The sequence below is a fragment of the Sapajus apella genome, unplaced genomic scaffold (genome assembly GCF_009761245.1).
Source record: "Sapajus apella isolate SASKATOON/1434 unplaced genomic scaffold, GSC_monkey_1.0 scaffold79, whole genome shotgun sequence".
Lineage (NCBI taxonomy): Eukaryota > Metazoa > Chordata > Mammalia > Primates > Cebidae > Sapajus > Sapajus apella.
In genome coordinates this window covers 313,915-335,044 of record NW_022437019.1, presented here as the reverse complement: position 1 = coordinate 335,044, position 21,130 = coordinate 313,915, and the positions used below count along the sequence as shown (strand labels likewise).

At 46.1% G+C, this 21,130-nt stretch overlaps 1 protein-coding gene and 1 long non-coding RNA gene across 7 annotated transcripts in view; one reads left to right on the top strand and one right to left on the bottom strand.

The window, feature by feature from the left end:
• Positions 1-1,259: 1,259 nt before the first annotated feature.
• LOC116533070 lies at positions 1,260-19,775 on the bottom strand. Of its 4 annotated transcripts, XR_004261071.1 has the most exons (6): positions 19,167-19,775; positions 17,092-17,239; positions 15,932-15,986; positions 14,570-14,660; positions 1,894-2,009; positions 1,260-1,532 (listed from the first exon to the last, which is right to left on the bottom strand). It is a non-coding gene; the product is annotated as an uncharacterized LOC116533070 (long non-coding RNA). The 4 variants fall into 4 exon arrangements; XR_004261070.1 differs by having other exon boundaries at positions 1,260-2,009; XR_004261069.1 differs by lacking the exons at positions 1,260-1,532; positions 1,894-2,009 and adding an exon at positions 11,393-12,920.
• Positions 13,047-21,130, top strand: part of CUNH5orf58 (chromosome unknown C5orf58 homolog) — a 43,038-nt gene continuing 34,954 nt past the window's right edge. For all 3 annotated transcript variants that reach the window (XM_032252680.1, XM_032252677.1, XM_032252678.1), the window contains exon 1: positions 13,047-13,574. Coding sequence is in view for 2 of the 3 variants with exons in the window: in XM_032252677.1 (XP_032108568.1) it covers positions 13,537-13,574 (38 nt within the window). In the remaining variant the exon portion in view is untranslated. The remainder of the gene's footprint in view (positions 13,575-21,130) is intronic.

The window sequence follows — 21,130 nt, the reverse complement described above, 5'->3', positions numbered from 1 at the left end:
TGAGAGAAATGACAAAAATCATTCTGTCGCGAAGGAAATGGCTGGATTGTGGCACACGCTATCTTAGATAGATGAGGATGGCCTTCTTAACAAAGCCCTGAAAGAGGTTGTCCAGCCACCCTGGAGGCATGTGGCCTCCGGCCTGGGTTGCACAGTGCTGGACTTATGAGGAATGAGCAGCAGGAAGCCCAGGAGAACGTGAAACCAAAATGCGCCGTGACAGCCCAGAGAAGACCAGAGTTACTCCGGGAAGCCCCATAAAGACGGTCATGGCAAACTCCAGAGACAGAGCGAGTCTCTCAGCCTCCCTCTTCATGGCTCTGTTGTTTCTGAGCAAGGCCTGAGGACTGACGTCAGTCTGGTATAGTGCAAAGAGCCCTGGACTGGAGTTCCAAGGCCTGGGTTCTAGGGCCGGGGGTGTTGTAATGAACAGCTCTGTCCTCCTGAGGGTTGAAAGGGTAGGTGCTACAGTTAGACTGGGTGGGTGCAAAATCCTTCCCTTCACTTTCTGCGTTTGTTTCTTTCTTGAAATTGCTTCTCCTCTTGTGCCTCAATTTCCTCATGTATAAAATGGGAATAATAACGGTTCCCATCCTTGGGTCCTTATGAAGATTAATTGAGATAAATCATTTTGAAGTACTCAGCAAAGGGTCAGCAAGGAACAAAGCTAAGACTCGGTGGATACGAGCTGTCGTCACTATGTTTGCGATGATTGTGAGCGTTTTTCTAAACAAAATTCTGCTCGTTTCAGGGGACTTTGGAAGCTTTCCACTTTGTCTTGATGTCGATGGCCTACATTTGCATCCAGCTCAGCTTTTGGCTACGGAACCTTAGGCAAGAAGTTCATAAACCCTGTAAGCACTAGTGCCTTTGTTCATAAAAAGAAGTGAATAAAATCCCTGCAGGACTGTTTTTGTATTCAGTGTACCGGTGTGTGTGAAGGCACCCAGCATGCCACCAGGCACACAGAGATGTCCAACTTGCTACTTCTTTCTTCTCCTCTCCACACACACACATACACTCACTCTCTCTCTCTCTCTCTCTTTCTCTCTCTCATTTTGATCTTGGCCCGAGGCTGACAAGCCCCAGATTAGTGATCAGTGACAACTTCAGCTTTATCAGCTCCACTCAGGGGTATTGGCGTATTGGTAGAGAATCTGAAACATGAAAATACCCCCTGTCTTAAAAGAGCGAATTGCAAATGGTAGGATGATCAGATTTCATTCATTTACTCATTTCATCCACTGAGGACTTATTTGTGCCATGGCCTTCCCACAACTTTATTTCATTACAAAAAAAAAAAAAAATGATGCATGTGTTTAGAAAAACGCAAACAATTCAAAGTCAAAAAATATACGTTCAGCAGACTCTTAAACCTTCTTTCTTCCATTCATCTCTTCCTTTTGTGTCCACCCAGAGATAAGCAAGGTTGACACTTGGTGTGAATCATCACTCCGTACTTCTCTTCAGGGTCATGGAAACATGTATGTCCACACACAGGAGAAGAGGGGACCAAAGGTGGTTTGCTTTTTCTAAAAAAAAAAAATCATACTATACATATTTTTTGTATACTTTTTCACTGAAGCATTATGCCCATCTCTCCAGACCAGCTCCTGAAACCTCATTCTTTGTCATAGCTGCTTAGTCCAATACAATAGAATGCCGTAGTGCATTCAGTGTGTTCAGCTTCTCCCTTATTGAGGCACTTTAGCCTTGGGGAGATTTTCCCATTCCCTCTTGACAAATACAATCAATGCAGCAATTATCATTCATATACATGCATTCTTACAAGCTTTCAGTTTTTTCTGGTTAGAGTCCCAGAAGTACCATTTTGAGTTAAAATGACGGTACCACTTGTACCTTTATTTGAGGAGTCAGAAATTTGTCGCCTACAATGCAGCAACATTCTAGGGAGCTTGGAGGTTTGTCGGGAGGATGGAGGACCACACATCTACTAAGTGCCAAGCACCTGCCTCTCAGAATTATGTCATCAAATCCTCCCATCAACCCTGAAATTTAGAGAACAGGGATGGGAAGTGCCCATTATACAGACATGGTGGAATTGTAGGTTCAGAGAGAGGAAAGCACTTGCCCAAACTGGGGGATTTTGAGAGCTCAGCCTGACCCCACGGAGCTGAAGAGCCATCGCCATCTCACAGTTGCTGCTGTGGGTTGAGCCATATACTGATGATATCTTGTGTGGGAAGACCAGAACAATTTCAAAACTGAGATGTATCTGGTGTCAGGGCAAGTGCATAGCGTTAGAGGGCCACCCCTGCTCCGGAATGGTCAGTGTTATTAATGGTGCTGTCTTTTCTTCTCCCTATTCCTAATCTATCAACATTCTGGCTAAACGCCACCTTTAACCAAAAGAAGCAATTTGCTTGTCTGGAACTCTGAGGGACGCTCATGAGGCTTCTTTCCCTCTCTCCTCTCTTCGTAAGCTGGGAAGCACACCGATGCCTTGTAGACAAGCTGCAGGAACTGGCTGAAATCTCAGGTGGTGAAAGCACTGGCTGGAAGGCGGTGAGAGCTTTGGCTTTTCTCCATCAATAGAGGCCTGATAGAGGGGAATTCAACAAGTTCTGAGCCATGGGGCCTGGGAAGAAACTTCATTCAAATAACTAATTTGAATATTGAAGAAAGTGAGACAGACGGATTAAAGATGGAATGGGATGGGGAGACACAATGGCGGGGTGGGGGAGAGAGAGAGAGCGCGCGCACAGGGATCATTCAAACAGACTATGTGAGTCTAATTTGACTAGCAGGATCCAGAGACAGTGCAGAGAATCGCCCCGAACTGATCACAATTTCTGAAAGCCAGAAACACTCAGCAGTTGTCCCGAGTAATTACTGATGTTCATACTGCACATTCGGATTCCCGGAGCTCCTTTCTCCCATGATTTCACAGAATCCTTGCAAATTGCACTTGCAGCCAGTAGCAAAAGACCCATTTTACAAATAAGGAAACTAAGTTTGAAAATCCAAGGGCAAAGGGAAGCAGAGCTGGAAGGCGCAGCATCCGGCAGGCTGAAGGAGTCTGAAGACGGAATTGCCAGGGATTCTCAAACCCAGCCCTTCTCCTCCCACTCCCAGCCCCTTTCCTACCAAAATGTTCAAGGTACAAGAGCCATGTGGACTCTGGTCTGACCAGGGGCACTGAGCCATCTCTGGAAGAGGCCAGGGTGGAGGAGAAAACATGGCTTAGCTCTCCTGTCTTACCAATTTTTTAAAAAAGTTTTAAATGTTTCAGCTTAGACAAATGCCAGGCTGCAAGGAGCAGGGTCCATGACAGGCACCACTCTCGACGGCCAGGGGAATCCCAGCTTCTTTCCTGGGCCATGGGTCGGGTACTAGCCTTGCTGCCCTTTCCAGCCCCACACCCAGTTACTAGGCAGTAAAAGCTCCGAAGCTTTAGAAGCAGGCAGCCCTGGGCTCTGATCTGCCTCAGGTCTGGCAGCTGTGTGCCCTTGCACATGTTACTTCACCTCTCTGAGCCAGTGCAGTCCATCATCATAAGGAACAGGTGAAGGACTACTGTGAAAGGGAAAGTGCAGAGAGCAGCATCTGTGCAGCACTGAGCTCAGGACCTAGCAAGGACCGATCAACACACAGTGACAGTCTTTCCTCACGGCCCTTCCGTCAGGTTTTTTGGTCACCAGCACAGTTATTAGATGTGAACCTGTACAGAAATCCTCTGGACTGATGGCCAAAAAGACAGAAATTCTGACTCAGGACTTGGGAAGGGCCTAGAACCAGGGTACTCAGTGGTCCCCATTGTGAGCAGAGGCCAGAGAGGTCCACGCGCAGGACTAAGAAATGTCCTGGGCTCTGTGTGGCCCCTCGTAGCTTGGGAAATACTCTTTCAGCCAGATTCCATCTGACATGACACCCCGCCCTGCCACTCCCCAGGCTGCACAGGGCTCCCCCACTCCCTGAAGGTCTAGGAATGTATCCCACTCAATTCCCCATGTCGCCTGGCCACGTTCTGCCCCTATTTACTGAACGGAAATAGTCCGGAGAGGAGGTTGTAAAGGAAGGGGCCAAGCATCCTAATTCAGTGCCCCTCTGGTTCTTTCTCTTTCAAAGCCCAGCCCTGGCCTCAGCTGCCAGCACAGGTAGCCTGGGACCCAGCAGGCCAGCCCTCCTCAGGCTCCCTGGATCGCCTTTTGGATACACCTCGCTTCCCCACCAGCAGCCGGCTCAGCCCAGTCCCTGCAGCCAGCCTGGGGTTTCCAGGCCTCATGCTGCCCCCTTGAGGTCAGCTGCTGCAGCTTTTCTTATCAGTGTGGGACAGTCCGAGAGGGAAGGGGGTCAAAAGGCAGGGAATGGTTGTGCTCCTGCACGTGGCACCGCTGGCCTCCAAGCACCCAGAGCCCAGCTAGAGCCCACCCGGGTGGCAGCGTGCAAGCGAAAGGATCTACCAATTCGGGTGGCTTTGCTCCTCCTCTTGGCATCCCTGTCTGTAAAATGGGAACCATGATGATACCGACCACACGCAGCCTTTGAGAAAACTGGCTTTTGACTGGTAGGAGATAATAATCATTGTGATGGTCATGGCTGTCATATTGAGCACTTCCTATGAGCTGTGCACTGTGCTTTGCATACATTATCTCATTAAATCCTCCTGAAAAAAAAAAGCTAGCGGGGCCTGGTGGTGCATGCTTGTAGTCCCAGCTATTTGGGAGGCTGAGGTGGGAGGATTGCTTGAGCCCAGGAGTTCTGGGCTGTAGTGCGTTATGCTGATCGGGTGTCCGCACTAAGTTCGGCATCAGTATGGTGACCTCCCGGGAGAGGGGGACCACCAGGCTGCCTAAGGATGGGTGAAGTGGCCCAGGTCAGAAACGGAGCAGGTCAAAACTCCTGTGCTGATCAGTAGTGGGATAGCGCCTGTGAATAGCCACTGCACTCCAGCCTGGGCAACATAGCGAGACCCCGTCTCCAAAAAGAAAAAAGAAAAAAAAAACTTCTGAAGGAGGAACTGTTAGTATCCTCATTTTACACATGAGAACACTGAAACTCAGAGAGAGCTGGTGACTTGTCCAGAGTGACACACTAATGCAGAGCGCAGCCAGGCTTTCAGCCCAGGTCTATGGGACACCAGACCCTTGTCCTTCACCGACCCCAGCGTCCTGCCTCCTGTTACTCAGTTTACTCCCCACATCTCTCTCTCATGCTTCCCTTCCATCTTTTCTCCGTTCTCTGTTGCTTTCAACAGACTTGTTTGTCAGCGTCTCCAGGTCACTGTCCAGCACAACTTCCTGGATGGTGGAGCCCCAAGTCTTTGCAGGAGGAGGCAAGCTACTGCCCAGATTGTGAAGTGGGGAACAGTGATGCCCACAGAGCCGCTCTGGCCCTGGGCGCTGGTGCAAGAGCTGCCTAAAGTCACAGCATAGTCTCAGTGCAGTACAGACTCTGTGTGAGGCAAACATCGAAAATTTCAGATGTGGCATCAATGGGGCTCTTGGAGCACTACCTAGAAAGTAGCAAGGATGGCAGCTGTCAATTATTATCCACTTACTGACTTCTAGGCATCGGACAATGTTGGTTCTCACTGAATCCTCTGAAGTAACACTGAGGTAGGTTGTGCTGACCACATTGGACAGGTGAGAAAGCCAAGGCTTGAAGGATGAAAACCTTTGCCCAAAGTCACACAGCTCTTCAGTGGAAGAATCTGGGTCTGAACTCCTGTCTCCCTGGTGTGCAAGCCTGTCTATCATCTTGTCTCATGTGTCATGCAACCCACCCTTCCCAGTTCCCAATTGTGGGATGCCTGGGTCCTGGTTTAGTGAGCAGTCACTGAACACAATGTTCAGGGGGTCAGTGGACCCCAGCCAAGTGCTCCCAGGATGGCTGGGGTCCACCTGAATCTTACCTTCACCCTCTACAGCTCCTCAGCGCCCTCAGCCTCTTGGAGGAGGCACACTCTTTAAGGATATTCAGAGACAGTCAAGGGCTCGAGGTTCCAAATGCCTCTCCAAGTGCTCTTTTGGCCTCAGCAAGTTGCAGAGGCTAAGAGAGACTCCTTCACAGTACAGCTCAGTGGCTCAGATTCCCCAGCCCTGCAACTTCCTATTGAGATGGCCTCCTCTGAACATCGATCCCTACATTTGTGGAATGAGGAGAATGGTACTAACCTACAATGTTGTCGGGAAGGTCAAATGAGCTAAGCCCAGTCGCGTACTTTCTCAGCGGAACACCTGACAAGTGGTGGGAGCACAGTCAAGGGCAGCTACCATTAGTACCATCAATTTCCTGTCCATTTCACACTGATCCAAAGTTTCTATTTGTCTTTAAGATAAAATGAGGAAAAACAATTTGTGACTGATGAATAAAGACAACTTAATAATTACCCTTTCAAAACAAAGGGTGTTTGGGGGCAAAATAGTAAATGAAGTCCTTGGTTCCATTGGGAACAAAAATGGAAAAATTCCAAAATGGGAATTTCTGCTTAGAAGTATTTGGGTCTTGGTGAATGATGATCTCTTAGGGTCTTGGTAAGTGAGGGTGTCCAAGGGTCAGAAGTAAGGAACCAGAATCTCACTAAATGGCTGTTCTGAAATTTGCCCTTGAGTCTGCAGGAGGTCACAGGAAAAAACATGGTATTTTGCTATTTTAAAAGTGTGGTTGTGAAATGGTCTCCACTGACAGGTTCCCAGAACTCTGTTCTTCTTCACTCTGAACTCTGAATACTGAGACAGGCGACTTGGAATTAGCCTTGTTCCTACTTCTCCGTCTCCTTGTTCTGGCAACAGTTCCCCAGTCTGCCTCTGGAGTCAGGTGCTGTGGCAGTGAAAAACTCCAACCTGGGAGTCAGGAGCCCTGCGTCAGCAACAGTTCCGGCTTTGCGGCCAGCCACCTGTCACCTGGGCAGGTCAGGTCACCTCTCTAAACCTCCATCTGCTCTTCAGTAAAATGAAGGAGTTAAATTAGATGGCTAAGTTATGGATGTCTTGACATTCTTAAATTCCTCTTTAGTAAATATTAAACTATTGCCTCTTATTACTGGCCACAAAGAACTCAAGTATCTCTGAATTATCTTTACAGCCTCTGTGCTAGTCCAGGGCCTTTTACAGTGAAAAGGACCTGGTATTCTGGCCCCAACTTGGCCATTTCCTAACTGAGGAAATGTGTGAAGGCATCCGCCGCTGAGCCCATTTCTCCATCTTGAAATGTGGCCCAATGTCCCTATCATAGAGCTTTTGAGAATGACAATATATGTGAAGCATCTAACACACAGTAGGTACCCAGGGATATTCTGTTGAATAGGCCCATGTAGAGGTAGTTTTAACTAAACTACTGGCTTCCAAAATGAAATGCTGTTCCTGCTCTGCCAATGACTTGGGACACATTTATCCCCATTAAAGCTCCAGTTCCCAGCAAAGGACATGCTTGGTCGCACCAGCCAGCCCACCCGGAAATAAGGAGTTCTATTATTTTCCCTAATGGGCTTATAAATAGCTACAGAGTTAAGCCTATGGATGCAAAACACTGTCTTGATCTGGAAACTGGAGGCTGACTTCCTTTACCCATGAAGAGAATTTTCAGAGCAGCCAGTTGTTCTAAAAAAAAATCACCCCAATTTTTCCAATGCTGGAAAACCAGACAGGCCCCTTCTCTGTTGCTCCGCAACTTAGAATCCCCAAGAGGGTCCAGGATGGAAGGCAGCTTAGAGAGCTCTAGTTCAACCCCCTCACCTGACAGGAACAGAAACTGAAGGTCCAGGAGAGAAAGAGCCATGTCCCTGGTAACATAGGCAGTTAATCCAGGTGGGGGTGAAATTGAGTGATCAAATGGACCATCAGTATACCACACTGTATTTCCCTCTCTGCACAGCACCTTCACACACATGGGCCCCCTTAATGATCCTGTGAAGTAGATATTGATGTCTCCATTTGACAAAAAAGGAAATAAAAGTTCACAGTGCTGGAGGGACTCCCCCATGATCAACTCCACATCACCTGGACTCCCCCACATCTCGTGGCTGATCCAGAGCTTCTTTCTGTGGCTGTTGGAAGCATCAGAATGACTCTGAAGGGAGGCAGATGTGCTGGAGCTTGCTGGGCCCAGAGGTTTAACTTGTGGGATTTGGAGGGAAGGGCTGCTGTGTGTGTCATAGTGACTGTTGAGTATGGGGACAAAGTCACTCCCATACTCTGGGTCAGAGAAGATGGAATGTGTCACCCCCAAAGGTCAGCTATATGTCAGACTCATAACAAATGTCAGAGTATCAGGAAATGTGGCCTCTGCCCTCAGGAGGCTGATGGCTTACCTGCAGAGACAGAATTAACCCCCATGAGCCACTCAGAAAATAGTATCATTAAGCAATAAATAAGAACAGACTACTCATGCACACAGCACAGATGACACTCAAAACTCCATGTGGAGTGGTAGAAGCCAGGCACGAAAGAATGCCTACTGTATGATTCCACTCATACAATGCTGCAGAAAAGACATGTACAGGGACAGAAAGCAGATCCATGGTTGCTTGAGGGTGGGGACAGACTGAGAAGAGGCACTGTGAAGCCTCTTCAGGTGATAGAAATGTTCAGTATGTGATTGTGGTAGTGGCAGTTACACCAATATATACATTTTTAATGAACTTCTAAAAATTCATTGATAAGTACACTTAACATGGGTGTGTTTATTATACATAAATTCGACCACAATCAAGCTGATTTTTTTTCGAGACAGTCTTGCTCTGTCACCCAGGCTGGAGTGCAGTGGTGCAATCTTGGCTCACTGAAACCTCCGCCTCCTGGGTTCAAGCAATTCTCCTGTCTCAGCCTCCCCAACAGCTGGAACTACAGGCACCTGCCACCACACCTGGCTAATTTTTGTATTTTTAGTATAGACGGGGTTTCACCTTGTTGGTCAGGCTGGTCTCCAACTCCTGACCTCAGGTGATCCACCCACCTCAGCCTCCCAAAGTGCTAGGATTACAGGCGTGATTTTTAGAAAGCACACAGTCTAGGCCCTCATGGACTCTCAGTTTGGTGGAGAATAAAGACATTAATACAGTTATCATATAAAGAAGTACAAACTAATTTTAACTGGGATGAGAGCTATGAAGAACATCTTGTGGAGTTTGAGAGTGTGTAATAAGGACTTGGTCAGTTCAGATTGATTGGTAACACTCGCGCAAGGGGTAACTTAACTTGAATCAGAAGTAGGCACGAACCAGGGAAGATGACTTGGGCCATGGGAGCAGCATTTGCTAAGGGCCTGTGGCTGAAGGGCATCCTATCAGGATCATTGAAAGAAGGGGCAATGAGGATGGAGCAGGAGGGGTGGAGGGTGGAAGGTGATGCCTCTCCAGAGGTGAGCAGGGGTAGCCCATATAGAGATTCTTAGGCCCAGATGAGAGTTTGCATTTTTCTTGAGAGATGAAAGTCCACTGAAGTGTTTGAAGGGGTGGTGGAAAGGGAAGTGACGAGCAGAGTTGTTGGGATAACACCGTGGAGTTAGTACTCACCTCTCCCTCCTTCGGGCTGTAAGGTTCCAGAGATTAAAACCAAGCCTTACTAACCTGTGTAGCCCCCAAAGAAATTTCAGCAGCACTGAATATGAAGTGATTGCACAAGAACTGTTCTGAATGAGCAAATGAATGGATGAATTCTCTTAGGTTCCAAATATGTGCTTATCCAAAGTCATCTGGTAAACGATACATTTAGACTAATTTAATTCTCTCCAAACTGAAGATGTGATAACCTGTTGGGCAATATGGAGGTACGGGCCTGTTATCCTCTGGTATCCATGAGCTGCTGAGCACACAGGGGACCCACTGCCAGGGAGCCAATCAGAGTCCATCTCTTCCCCTGGCCCCTACTCTTATAGCATGTCCCTCAGCTTGTCAGTCAAGACCCTCTGGGGGCTGTCCTACCTGCACAGTGGCCTTATTGTCCCAAGTCTCCTCTACACACAGTTGGGATCCAGACGTTGCAACCCACCAAGCTCTCTGAAAACACAGTGTGCGTTCCCATGCCTCACTGCGTGCTCTTCCCTCTCCCTGAAGTCACCTTGGTTTCTCAGATCCGCTAGGAAACCACTCACCATAGCCTTGAAGACCCAACTCAAGCACCTTCTTCTTTGGAAGTCTTTTCTGCCCACTTCACTCTGTTAGCTACACCTCCTACCTGCCTCAGGTACTGTACTTGTGACCCGATCCGTTTACCTGTGTTCCTTCTTATTCAAACACACACCCTTCCAGCACTCTTATCTGTACTGTTTTCTTATCTGCACTCCTATTTTCTAGCTTGAGGCAGGATGAGATGGGATGGGATGGGTTATAGTTGAGTTTAGGTAGATCCCTTAAAAAGGCGACCAGAGGGACGGGGGGAAAACACTTTTACACTGCCGGTGGGAATGTAAACTAGTACAGCCACTATGGAAAACAGTGTGGAGATTCCTTAAAGAACTAAAAGTAGAATTACCATTGGATCTAGCAGTCCCACTACCGGGTATTCACTCAGAGGAAAATATATCATTACACAAAAAAGATACTTGTACATGTATGTTTATAACAACACAATTCACAATTGCTAAAGTATGGAACCAGGACGTATGCCCATCAATCAATGAGTGGATAAAGAAATTGTTTTATACACACACACACACACACACACACACACACACACACACACCATGGAATACAACTCAGCCATAAAAAGGAATGAAATAATGGCATTCTCAGCAACCTGGATGGCATTGGAGACCATTCTTCCAAGTGGGAGGCGGGTGAAAGATAAAAGACTACATACAGTGTACACTGCTCAGCTGATGAGTGCACTAAAATCTCAGAAATCACCATTAAAGAACTTATTCATGTAACCAAACACCACCTGTTTCCCAAACACCTATTGAAATTTTTATAAAAGAAAAAACATATTAACTCTTTTCAAGGAGGTACATTTCTGAATGACGTGGAAGCCTGTAAACAGAATTTTCCCTCTGCTTTTGGGCCTCCGTTGGTTTTGAACCAGTTTCCCCAGACTTGTAGCCCAAACCTGCAAGTTGGTGCACCCCTCTTGGTTTTCATACTGAGATCCTTGGGGCTCTTCCCCACACGCTGCCCTTTCCCTGCGCTTTGCTTTCTGTTCATGACTTTCTACCCTCCAGCCGGGAAACACCAGCACCCTTTGCTTAAGGAGGCAAATCCTCTCACATTCACAGTGCAGAAATCTTCTGCAGCAAAAGGTATGTGTTGGCTTGACTTCTCATTCCAACCTGAGGAAGCCTAATTGTGAAGGTGTTTGTTCAGTTGTTTTAAATTGAACATTGAATATGGAAAGTATAGGATTTTTACTTTTACACGCCGTAGAAGCATGGACGAAGTTGCAAAATCCTGCATGAAGGGATATTTCCTTCTTCCTCTTATGTCCTTTGAAATAGATTCATTTCTCCTTTGATCTTTTAATGAAAAATTAGCTTTTCTTTCTGGCAAGAACTTAGGGTGAGGTTTAGAACAAATTTCAGTTAGGCACAGAGAGTAAAGGCAGTGTCTGGTTGGGGTAGAATCATTGGCTTTGGAATTAGATCAATGTGGGTTCAAATCCCAGCTCTGCCATATCTGTGAAAGCATGACTTGCAGATAGATGGCCACAAACACCACAGCCATATGATGGTAACGTCTCTCATGCTGAGGTAGGACTATTTCCAAAGCACCTAGCTCAGCCCCTTCATGCTCAAGTTTCATTTAATCCTCTTAAAAGGTACCCCAAGAGGTAGTTTACATTTACAGAAGAGGTAACTGAGGCTTGGGCCCCATATGGTTAAGAAATTGAGATGAGTTTAAGAATGAAAATGAAGTGCTTTGAAGCTGGAGCTCCTAGACACTCTGACATATTGTTGGGTAATTATTGCTGTTACTCTTGACAGACTAACCTCTTGGATAAGACCTTGTAATTTATATAATGCAGAATCTTATCTTCCTAACTGGACTGTGATTTCTTTGATTAAAGTGTTTGCACTTCCTTCATCTCTGTATTTCTCATCCCCCTCAGTGGAAAGTGAATTGCACATTAGAGGTTCATGCAATATCAATTGAACTGACGTAAGTGGGCTTTGGAGAGCCTGCAGCTTTGGTTTTGCAACAGGAGACCCCTCTTTCCCTGTCTACTTGTCTTTAAAAAAAATCATCATAAATATGATGGACCCTTTATATAGGTAAACATATCAAATGCAGAAAATTCAGAAACTCTAGAGAAGAAGAAAATGATTTATAATTCTACTACCCAAAGGTACGGTTTTGTCTGATTTCCTTCCAATCTGCCTATGCAGAGATTTATGTTATTGATCTTTACAAATGTGTATATTTGCACATTAGTAGTGGAAAAAAAACCTGAAAAATAATATAAGTTACTCAGAAGTTACTCAGAACATCACAACCAAGAGTTAGCTGTTGTTAACATTCTGACACACGTTGACTTGACTTCACGTTTCAACCTGAGGAAGCCTAATTGTGAAGGTGTTTGTTCAGTTGTTTTAAATCTAATGTTGAATATGGGAAGTCTAGGACTTCTGACTTATTCTTAATAGCCACATGATATTCCACTGTGTGGCTGAACTAAAAATCATTTAACCAGTTCTAAGTTGCTGGGCATGCAGGTTGTTTTCAGTCAGTTGCTTTATACATACCAGTGAAATAAACATCCCTGCTGCTGCTGCTAAAGGATTCTCTGGTCACTGACCAGGGGTAGAGGTAACTGGGGCAGCCCCACGTGGCTCTCAGACTTCAAAATCTGGGTTTCATCGGCCTTCCACTATTGTTCTTTTCAGTAGAGGTCTGTGCCACCTGTGCATCTGAGCCGGTCCAGTGTGCTGGATTCATCTGGAGGAGCAGGTTTCTGGCAAGGAGTTAACTTTGTGGGTTCCCCTAGGAATCTCCTGCAACTTTTCTAGTGTGTTGGCTTCTTATTTCTCTTGTAGGCAGACACACAAGAAGAGAGGGCAAAAAATAGCAAAAGAGATTTTTTAAAAACTAATGTATGCACATAAAAACATTCCAACAGTTTAGAGAGAGCAAAAAAGAAAAAAGTCATCTCTCTCTCTCTCTTCCCCGATGCCTTATTCCCTTCGTAGAGGCAGCTGTTGCCCAGTTTCTCCTGTTTTCTTCCAGAATTGTCTGCAGTCACCTCTCTACCCACACAATCATCTCTATCCACCTATGCATTTGTTCAGCTCTTTTTTTTCCTATTTATGTATATAACTAGCTATTGATCCACCAGCCATCCATCCGTAGAAAAATCAGGAATGTTTAAATGAATGGTTATCACAAATACAGCAGTTCAGAGGAGGCTTTAGGAGTCAGTAGCCTGGGTCCCCAGGCCAGCCACCAACCCACTTTGTAACTTTGGCCAAGAGGCTCTGCTGCTCTCAGCCCGCTTCCCCCTGTGTACAACGAGGCTGACCACACTCCCAGGGGCGGTGCATGTGCCCTGGAAAGTGGAGACATGGAGCTGATGGAAAGTCCCGTGGAGGGTCTGCTCTGCACTCAGGCCTGCAGTGAGGGAAGACCCAGTGTGGTTTTCTACCCAAATGAGGGGAACAGAAGAGGGCAAAGGGAAGCAAAGAAGGTAAGGGAGTATACCCCGGCACCCCCACTGCCTGGTGGAAGGGACAGGGTGATCTTTCATAAACATTAGCTCATGTGTTTTCAGGGAGATAAGGTGTTTAGTAAACGTTGTTGGAGGAGGACCTGGCCAGGAGAGCCATCGCATGACCACCACCAGGACACGCAGCTGCCTGCTCGGACTGGCTTCGGGGGCCTCTAGCTCGGCTTGCCCAAAATACAGGAACCAGCAAGTGGAGCTGGCTCTATTTAGTGTAAATAGAGGCAAATGCTCTCGTGCTGAAGGACAAAGAGGTTGTACAGGGAGAGGGACGGCAGCCTCCTCAGGTCAGGAGTCAGGGTCTGTGAGCACTGGGGCCCAGTATTTCCATGTGGGGTTCAGCTCTCTGGAGCTGGGGTTTGCCTCAGGGACTCTGTGTAGCACAACTCCACAGGGAGGCATTGACATAAAATACCATGAAAATGGTGCCCCCTGGAGCTGTGTGGCGGGGTGCCTGGTGCAGGCACAAGGAAGTGGTCACCATTTGCTTATAGAGCTGACCCTCTGGGATCCTAGGAAACTTGAGTTGGCCACCAGGTCCCCTACCCTCCACCATTTACCCTCCCTTCAGCCACAGGAGGGCCCTGGGCGGCATCAGGTTGGCACTGAGCAGTAATCGTGTACTCTTCCTTATCAGAGCAAGACTTCCCTTCATTCCCACACAACCAGGTCAAGGGTGGCAGTGGCACCATATGCCTTCCCTGAGCCAGTCCTCTCTGGACCCTTGCCAGGGAGCAGAAATGTCACAAACATACAAATCTGAGCTCAACGAGGAATGTCTTTGCTGACTCTCAGAGGCCCTAGGCATGGACAAGCGACCAGACCTCATCCCATTTTCTTTTCCAATTAATGTTCTTGACTTGTTAACAAATGAGGAAATTCTAACACAGATTTGCAAAAATTGTGATACAATTGAAACTTTTGCATTTAACAAATTAACGCTTTCAACACATACTCACCCAAACACACTGACTTGGGAATGGTATTGAGTCTGAACTGGAAGGCCTTCATGAATACTAGTTCCAGGATAAATTTCTCTCTGGCTCCATTCTGTCAAAGAAAGTGAGAGTTTAGTGGTGATGTCCTTCTCACTGGAGGCATATAAGCAGAATGGATACCACTGAGGGGAATCACTGCATAGGCCTCAGGCTGTCTGGGAAATGTGAACTGCAGGACATCTCCAGCACCAAGGCATCTTTGGTTCTAAATCTAGTTGTAGAGAGGTCCTGGCTGGGTGCGGTGGCTCACGCCTGTAATCCCAGCACTTTAGGAGGCAGAGACGGGTGGATCACCTGAGGTCAGGAGTTCAAGACCAGCCTGGCCAACATGGTGAAACCCTGTCCCTACTAAAAATACAGAAAATTAGCCGAGCGTGGCAGTACACACCTGTAATTTCAGCTACTCAGGAGGCTGAGACAGGAGAATTGCTTAAACCCAGGAGGCAGCGGTTGCATGAGCCGAGATCGCACCATGGCACTGCAGCAGCCTGGACGATGAGAGCAAGACTCTATCTCAAACAAAAAAAAAAAAAAAAGAAAAAGAAAAGTCCTTTTTGCTGACTTGGGTGTGAGCAGAGGCAGAGTCTGGGAGGTACCTCAGTCTGAGCAGCTTTTCTGGAACTGCATGGTGTTTGATGACATGGATTGAAAATCCAATTTCCAGCCCAGTGCCAATTTGAGGTTAAAGGATATATTCTACTATTGTCAATGAGCTTTGCTTTTCTGAGCCTCAGTTTCCTCATCTGCAAAATGGGAGAAACATTTCCTGACTTGTGAGGCTGTGGTAAAAACTAAATAAGATAGTGTATGTCCAGGCCAACTCAGCTTCAGGCATACAGTTAGCACTCATATATGTGGCATGAGAGGTGTGAACGGAACGAAAACGCCGAGTCGAAACACAGATACAGAGCGGGGCATGGTGGTGCATGCCTGCAATCACAGCTACTCAGGAGAATGAGGCAGGAGGATCCATTGAGCCCAGGAGCTTGAGTTCAGCCTGGGCAACATAGAGAGACTCCATCTTTAAAATAAAATAATTAATTAAAGAAAAACAGATGTCGGGAGAAGCTTTCTCTGGCTTTCCCTCTGGGCTCCAATTCCACTGCTCTAGAATCCATACCTGGCAGCCCCTTGCGCTCTGAACTCAAATGCCTGGCCTTACTCTGGCAGTATTAGAAGCACAGGCTTGGGTTCTGGGAGACAATGACAGGTAAGTGACCTCCCCTGGGGCTTCACTGTAGCTTCCAAACACATACAGATAGACAGATAGTATCCTCATAATAATAACTACCATTTGTATGGCTCTTATTATTTGCTACTTACTTTCTGTGTGCCCTTAGGCAAGATACTTAACCTCTCTGAGCCTCAGATTCCTTATCTAGAAACCAGAGAAAATAATAATGCTTATTCAGAAAGTGATTGTGAAAATAAAATTAGCTCATACATATAAAACAGAACGGTGCTTGATGCACAGTAAATTCAAAATGTAAATATAATCAACACTATAAATACATGGAAACAATATAAAATTAGTTGTTGTTTGCCAGGCACTGTGCTATGAGCATACGCATGATTCTCAGAACAGCCTTCAAGCCATCTACTATGATTAGAATTCTCATACGACAGTTGAATAAACTGAAAAGTGAAGTCAATGTTTCCCTCGACCACTTGGCCACTAATTGGCACATCCAAAATTCAAAGCTGATTGTCTCTTTCCAAAACCAAGCTCCTAATTTTTATGTGCTCATCAGTGTGGAAGCAAGAGATTAGCAAATATTACTTCACACCTCCTCCTTCATTAGGAGTTAAAAAATAAACAACCACACTGCAATGATGCCAACTACTAAACTTAACTCCATAGGAACCCTCTCAAGCTACAAGCAGATGGCATCGATCCTGACTTCGCTGCCGTGAAATCCCTCAGGAGAGCCCCACATCAGGGGTCCTGAGTTTGCAGACAGCCATTAGAGACATCCTTGCTTGGAAACAATCAGGGTGGAGCTGCCCTCCACCCTGATTTCACAGCTGGGGAAACAGGGCCCGGAGAGGAGTTTCATCTGGTCCCTCCGTTTTATGCCATTCCTTCCCCCCGCCCATAACACCGCACCACGGAGCTTTGCCTCTGGGGGTCCGTTCATCTCAAATCCTTTTTCTGATTAGCTTGCCGTGCTGCCTGCCACCGAGGTTCTCATCAGAGCCCTCACAGGGCCTTGGCTATTTGAAAATTCTGTTAATTCCAGAAGTCTCTGCCACTGCCCCCGCCAGCACCAGGCTCACCCATGTTTGGCTTTTGCATTCTTTGCTTCCTAATCCCATTTCTGTGGCTTAATTATGATTACACAGCTTTATTCTGTAGAATTGATTTTAAGTAATGGCCCTAATTAAGAGTGAATTTTAATTAAGCTTAAGTCAGAGCCTGCCTCCGATTGCCAAAGATTTGCAGCCTGAGAAGGGGAAAGGCTCTGTCACTGCACGAAACTCACACGTGACTTTGATCTTCACCCTGCTGGGCTGCGGCAGCCAGATGGGTTTATGCTATTTTCTGGCCTCAGGGTGCATTTCTTCACCAGGGGGCAGCGTGTATGAGTTCTAGTCCACCTTCCCCTTCCACCCAGAGGCAAACTTGGAGCCCTGGCAATAAGAAAACAGAAGTAGGGAGCCTGCACCTTTGGGGAGAATGTCATTCACACCACTCACCCTATTTTAGAAAATGAAGCTAGTCTGCTTTCCTCTAACTGCTCATGAAACCCATTCCACAGATGAGAAAACCAAAGAAGGCCAAGACACACACGTGCCGTGAGGGCAGTGGAAAGGTTGGAAATCAGCTCTGTTCCCCATGCCTCCACCCACTCTGTTCCAACACAGCCTTCCAGTAAGTGGCAATCATCTCTGACTTGGGAGAAATCAACCTCCTTGAATTTCCTGCCTGATCACCTAAGCTACCGCTTCCCCCGACTTCAGTGGCTCACATGCTGTGAAGGGGGGTCATCTGCATAAGAGTGAAAAAAATCTCCAACCAACTTGTTTTCAAATGAAAATTTTATCCTATCTTTAAAACTGCTATAAAGCAAAAGTTATCATAAAAATGTTAAAAAGGAAATAAAACAATGTTATTAAATCCAAATCAGAAACTATTGCCTTTTAAAGCCTTAAGAGTAAGGCTTCATCTATCTTTAAAAAACAGAGATGAGAAGATAGTTCAGCACAACAGCACCAAACTGAGACTTTGTCCCTAAGATAATGGGAAAGACTGAAAAAGAGCTGGAAAGACAATCATTGTGTCACTATGTGATACAGTGTTATTTAAAGTCGTGTCCAGGTGCCACCTAAAATCGACTCTCCTTTATCCAACACTTTCAGGGACATGAATCTAAACCAGTTTAGCACAGGGTTCCAGGCCTTTTTGCCTCTGAGTAATAATGCCCCTCAGCTGCCCTACAGATGACAAGATTCTGGACAGAAATCCAGCTCCCTTAACCCCAGCCCTGGCCCAAGGACAACGTATGGGCATTCCTTCAGTGTTTCAAATAAAAACACAGTGAAATCAACATGTTCTCCAAGACCGGCTGGTGGAGGCTATTCATCTGCTGAGAAGGGACCTGGCTGTCTGGGTCCTGAATGCCATTGCCACACTAGAATGTCTTATGATTCTGAAGTTCCCACCCTAGAAAATCACCCACTAAGAAGCCAAGCTCTGAAAACGTTTTGATTTTTCTAGAGGGAAATGGAAAGTGAAAAATGGAATTCAATTACCTTGAAAATAAAAGGGGCAATTTCACTCACAAATGTTATACTTAAAAGCTCGATATGAAACAGGCATTCAAATAAGTCTCAGGCTAAGTTAAAAGAAAAAGGGGAAAAAGAGAAAATCATGTATTAATCCTCTTCCCTCTACCCCTTCTGACGGAGTGAGTCTTCCTTAGACTCAAAAAAGGTAAATGGACTTGAAACACGATTAAATAAGCATTTGTGACTTTAATAATCCAAGCCACAGAAGTTTTCTATAAAAAGTTGGGTATTTAGAAGACCCATTTGGTTAACCTAACTAGTCTAGTGACACAGAAACCAGCATATGTGAGGTGTTCTGAGCAGAGCTGAAGCAGGGACTGCCTATTTTTCTCCCAAAGATTTGGGGGTAAAGTTATCACCAGATCCTTCAGTTCAGCCAAAAACTCTGAGATGCCCAATATACTCCCACTTTCTACATCTAGGAAACGTCACTAAAAGAGAGGAAAAGATGATAGCCTTGACCGAAGTAGAAAGACGTTACAGACACAGACACCAAACAACTCATCAGACATCATCATCCCATCGTAACCACGACACGCTCATTCTTTCTTTAAATGTTCATTCCTGCTACATCAAGGCAAGCCGTAGAAGTGGTTTTGTGACCACCATGATGGTTTCCCAAGGCAAATTTAGACAGCCTATTTTCTCCCCCCACAAAAAACTTCACCCAGACTCTCCAGTGGTTGAATTTCTATTCCACAAGTTACCAGCTGTGAAACTTGTGCCTCAGTTTCCCCATCTGTAAAATGGAGATAACAGTAGCACCTACCTCACAGGATTGCTGTGACTATTAAATGAGATGGTGCTTAGCACACTGCACGGCACATAGCAAGCACTTGGTGGCCGATCAATGGTAAACTTAAAACCTGGCTCGAGCTTACTGCTACGGTTTATCTTAGCAGCTCCTGACTTGTCTGTTAAGAAAAAATGTTCCTACGCTCAGAAGTATTCAGCAAACCTACAGCAAGGTGGTGGGAGACTTGACTCTTCAAGCCTCCGAGGTGCTTTTCTGTCCTCATTCCAGTTTTCTGCCCATCACATTGGCCAAAGAGCTCTAGCCAGAGCTGAAGCAAGTGCTGATCACTTTCCTGAAAACCTGGCTGGCGGAGATGGGACGGTATGTAGCACAGGGAAGAGGTGTGTGTTCAGACAGCTTCCTCTTGAAAATCCATTTTGACTGTAGACCCAAAGAAAATCCTCGAGGCTACTTGTACACATGCCAAAATCCGCACACGTGTATGCATTTCTTCCTCTCTCTGCATCCCTCTTGCACATCTGGCCAAAACCAATCCCTGCGGTAGCATCTTGCTCATGTAGCTGTCCGGCCCTATGATAAAATGCGTTGTTTCTCCCTGAGTGAAGCTTAATGCACCTCGGCCTGAGGATTTATACTAAGCAATAAAATCCACAGAATAGAGAAATGCAAATAGATTGTAGAATATAATATTATCATTGTCAACATAGAAGACTTGTTTACTGCCCCCCAAAAGAAAATACACCATAATGTCATTTGTTTCAGGGAATGTCAAAAGGGTTTCAACAACTAACAGGGCATGTTTCTGAGCAAAATATGCCCCGTATATGATGTTAGAACACATATTGTCAGCGGCCACTCGTGTGTCTGTGTTCTTGCAAACAAACCTGTGGAACTGAGTCATGGAAGGTCACTTCCAGCCACCTCTCTGAGCCACATGGCACCCACCGAGCTCTGTTCACAAACAAACCAGACAGTATAGGCTTAATCGAAGAGGAGGCCCTCTGAGGCAGACCATACTCCATCAGCACATCTTGGGATGAGGTGTCCGAGCAGTTGCTGACTTGGCTTCCTGAGGAACTAAACAGAGTTGCGGTGGAGGCTGATTAAACGGATGGCCCATGTCGCTTTGGGCAAAGGGAAAAGTTAAAGAGAAGATGCAGCAGAGCAAGTGGGAGGTGACAACTCCATCTTTTCTCTTGGAGATATCCCTCAACTCCCCCTAAATGCTCAATATGCCCTGTTGTTTTGTGTAGGGATTTGGGTATGATATATTTCATTATGTTACTATACCCATCTGGCAGGTGGGAACCAGCACTTTTGTTGCATAGGATACTGACAACTTACAAGAGCAATTGTTTTCACTGATTTGTTCCAATAAGTCTGTTGTGTTGTATAGGGGTTTGGGTATGAATCAGACCCAATCACAGCAATTGTTTCATTTCTGTCTAGGAGGGCAAAATCTAAGTTTATAAGGCTTTAAACAGCCGTAATTACCTGAATGACATTTTATGTGAAAAATATATTCTAACTAGTTCTCCCAAAAGCCCTAGGAAATATACCCTGGGTATTATCATGGCCCATTTACAAGTGAGAAAACTGAGGCTTGAGAGGGGTGAAGTGCATTATCTGTGGTCACCTAGCCACCTGGAGCGTGGTCCCAGAGGCCTCGGTCCCGAGCCCGATCCTGTCCTGCTTAAGCTTACAACAGGGAAGCCCTTATGTGACACTTATGGCCCCGTGTCATGGGGCCATCTCGACGGTTTGATAGGTTTTATCACTCCTACTTTACAGAGGAGGAAACTGATCCTTAAAAGAGGAAAAGCGTCTGCCCAAGTCACACAGATGTATATAGCTTGACTGGATTCGAACATAGGTCCTGATTCCACCTGCTGTGGGGTACAAAGGAGAGCTTGAAGGTATCATGGTTATCCCCTTCACAGACAGCCACACTGCCTATCACTGGGTGAGTTTTATAA